The 3,186-nt window shown below is 54.2% G+C and overlaps 1 protein-coding gene across 1 annotated transcript in view; it reads right to left on the bottom strand.

Moving 5' to 3' along the window:
* Positions 1–1,689: 1,689 nt before the first annotated feature.
* The window catches only part of CYGB (cytoglobin), an 11,706-nt gene continuing 10,209 nt past the window's right edge, over positions 1,690–3,186 (bottom strand). The window contains exons 2-3 of the mRNA XM_009071667.1: positions 2,850–3,081; positions 1,690–2,025 (exon numbers count right to left, since the gene is read on the bottom strand). Of these exons, the coding sequence (XP_009069915.1) occupies positions 1,861–2,025; positions 2,850–3,081 (397 nt within the window). The 3' untranslated portion in view covers positions 1,690–1,860. The remainder of the gene's footprint in view (positions 2,026–2,849; positions 3,082–3,186) is intronic.

Below are 3,186 nucleotides of genomic sequence, written 5' to 3'. Positions count from 1 at the left end.
GGCCACCACCCCCTGGCAGTGCCAGGGCTAGGGGCCAGAGGACTCCCTTGGCATGGAAGCAAAACACCAGAAGCAGGAAAAAACTCCTATTCCTGGGGATGATTAAAAGTGAGCTGGCTGCAGGTGAGCAAAGCAGGAGTTTCTGTCTGTCTGCTCCAGAGGAGGGAGATCAGCTCTGGGTGGAGTGAGTGCTGCCCCCTCCAGCAGCTTCCCCACGGCCGGGGAATGTCCCCAAGGTGGCTGTGGAGTTCCCAGTTGGAACCGTGGGCTCGTTGCCTGTCCAGCTGGCATCCAGGAGAGGAGCTACTCTCTCCCAGGAAGCTGCCAGCTCTCCAGGACAGAAATGGAGTGAGGCCAGAGGAAATCTCAGAAGGGAATCCCCCTCCCACTCCAACAGATAACATTACCCTTAATACTAGAGCTCTAAAAATACCAGAGACCTTTAGGGAAATATTGGGTGACAAGGATTCCAAACCTTCCCAGAACATCTGACATTTCACCCTCAATCTTTTGCCAATCAGTTCCTAGAAATCCTATAAATCCAAGCACGTGTGGACAGGAGGCAACAGGGCTGCTCCTCCTTCCTTTTTTGTAACTGCAGGGGAAACTGAGGCACAAACCAAGCACACTCACCCAGAGGTTCAGGAGGAGTTGGTGTTGGAGGCAGGATGAGTGTTGCAAGCCCTGCAGCCACGTTTTGGGGGTGGGGGAGAAGCCTTTGTCAGGCACAGGCAGGAGCACTGCTATCCCCAGGGAGGGACACAGCTCCTGCGTGGGCTGATTTCTACCAGGCACTTTATTTGAAGGAACCCAGTTTCACCAAGAGGGCAGGAATATGCTCTATGCAACACGTCATTTATTAATTTGAACAGAGAAGGGACCTTTCTTCACTCCCAGAAATCCCTCCTGCTATGTGCACATCATCTTTTGACCCTTCTCACCAAGTGGGGCATAGGTGGACAGACAGCCCCTACTCACACCAGCTCCCAGGGCAATGGCAGAAGATGCACCACCCAAGCCCATCCTCAGAGAGCTGAAGGGCAGTGGGTGGACTCACCAGCTCCTTACATATGGCACAGGCATCCCACCTACACACCATGCTCCGAGCCATGAGGGGAAACAGCCCAAAGGCATCCCCCTCCTTCCCCACTCTCTCACGCTGCAGGAGCACATCTCTCCCCACCCCCTCGCTCCCTCCAGCCCCAGGAGGGTTTGCAGCAGCCAGCCAAGGAGAAGGACTGTGGATGATGGGAGAGGCAAGGGCTGCTGCCAGCCCAGGGTGCAGGGTGATGGGCACTGACAGTGGCTCTGGCCACAGCCATCAGCCCTGCCACCGTGCCAGGTGATACAGAAAGTGCAAAGCAAAGCATTTTCGGTGCCAGCCAGGCAGCCAGAGGTCTCCATAAGCATTGTGCCCCCAAAAAGCCAGGTTTACCCAGGGGCTTCGCATGAAAATGAGGGTTGTGTTGGTCATCAGTGAATGGGGCAGAAGTGCTGTGCAAGGGACTTTGAGATGGTGCAAGTGAGGTGCAGGATTTGGGAGGTGGTGATGGACAGGCCAGGACAGTAAGATGGAGCCAACAACCAGTGCTCTCCCCTCACCCTCTGCATCCCCTTCCAGCGTCCCCTGCAACTGCTTCACCCCGACCCACCCACACCCTTCGTTGTACTATTTACTAATTTTTTTTTGCTTATTTAGTTTGTTTTTAAACCCCATGGAGATCAAATTGTGACTTGGCAGCTGACAGAGCTGGCCCTTACCGGGCTCCCCAGACTGAGCAAAGATCTTGAGAAGAGACCAGAGTGAAGTCCTGGGGTGAGCGAAGCCCTCCCTGCCCCTCGCCTGGCCCCGCCGGCCGCTCACAGGGTGGCAGTGGGGTACTGGGCCCAGTCCACCTCCTTGTATGCCGCCGTCACGTGGGTGTAGATGAGAGTCTTCATCTTGGTCCAGGCACCGTGTGCCTCTGGGGTGAAGTCGTTGGGATATTCTTCAGCGATGACCTCCAGCATGACACCAGTGAGTTTCTGGAGGGAGGCAGAGAGCAAGGGGTTAATAATCACAGAATCACAGAATCATAGAATCAACCAGGTTGGAAGAGACCTCCAAGATCATCAAGTCCAACCCTACCGTGGTTACTAGCCCATGGCACTGAGTGCCACATCCAGTCTCATCTTGCAAACCTCCAGGGATGGTGAATCCACCACCTCCCCGGGCAGCACATTCCAATATCTGATCATTCTCTCCCTAAAAAAATCTCTTCCTAATATCCAACCCAAACCTCCCCTGGCAGAGCTTGAGTCTGTGCCCTCTTGTTCTAGTGCTGGTTGCTCTCTAGGGAGATGCTAACAGCAAAATTAGCTTTTTCCTACTTGCTGAGTTGTGGGAATGAGACCCTCTGCAGGACAGACAGATGACCTGGAAGAGACAGGGCAGGTAACCAGCCCCAGGTAGCAGGACAGAGACCCAGGCATGATTCAGTGCTGCTTGCAGGTTGAAGCATCTCCCCAGTTCGGACATCTCATGTTATTTAGTCCCTATTATCATGCTTAATTTCTGAAAGAAGAGACATACAGCCACAAACATGCTGGTGAGGCTGCAAGCAGGAGACAGGCAGGCAGGTTCCCCTGGGCAGGGGAAGGCATTGGATGCTCCAGCATTGTCTGTGTGGGAATGGTGGTCTGCATGGGACAGTGTCACAGTGGGACACTTACAGCGACATGGGGAGCAACCCCCACATCCAGCCCAACCTCCTCCAGGCAAGGACAGGCAGCACCAGCTCTCCACAGCTGCCTCCTTCCTGATTTCTAGAGCATCCCAAAGACTATTCTTTAATTCTCCTATTCTTTACCTTGAAGTAGATGGGCTCCACTTTGTGCTTGAGGGCATGGGCCTTGCCCACCAGGGCCAGAACAGAGGAGACCTTTTCGGAGTCGTTGAGGTTCTCCACCACAGTGTTGATGGCTCCCATGACCCGCCGAGCGTGCTTACGCAGCTGCAAGCTCCTCTCCATCTCCAACGGGTCCTCCATGTGCTTGAACTGGCTGAAGTACTGCTTGGCCGAGGGGAAGTTCACGAAAAACCTTCAAGAAAGAATAGATACAAGATTCCATCAGGAGGGTGAGAACAGGCCGAGGAGTTAAAGCAAAGCATGGAGTGGTGGAGATGCTGGAAGCCACCCCCAGCAT

Source organism: Acanthisitta chloris, unplaced genomic scaffold (genome assembly GCF_000695815.1).
Source record: "Acanthisitta chloris isolate BGI_N310 unplaced genomic scaffold, ASM69581v1 scaffold3973, whole genome shotgun sequence".
Lineage (NCBI taxonomy): Eukaryota > Metazoa > Chordata > Aves > Passeriformes > Acanthisittidae > Acanthisitta > Acanthisitta chloris.
This window is presented reverse-complemented; position numbering and strand designations above follow the sequence as displayed.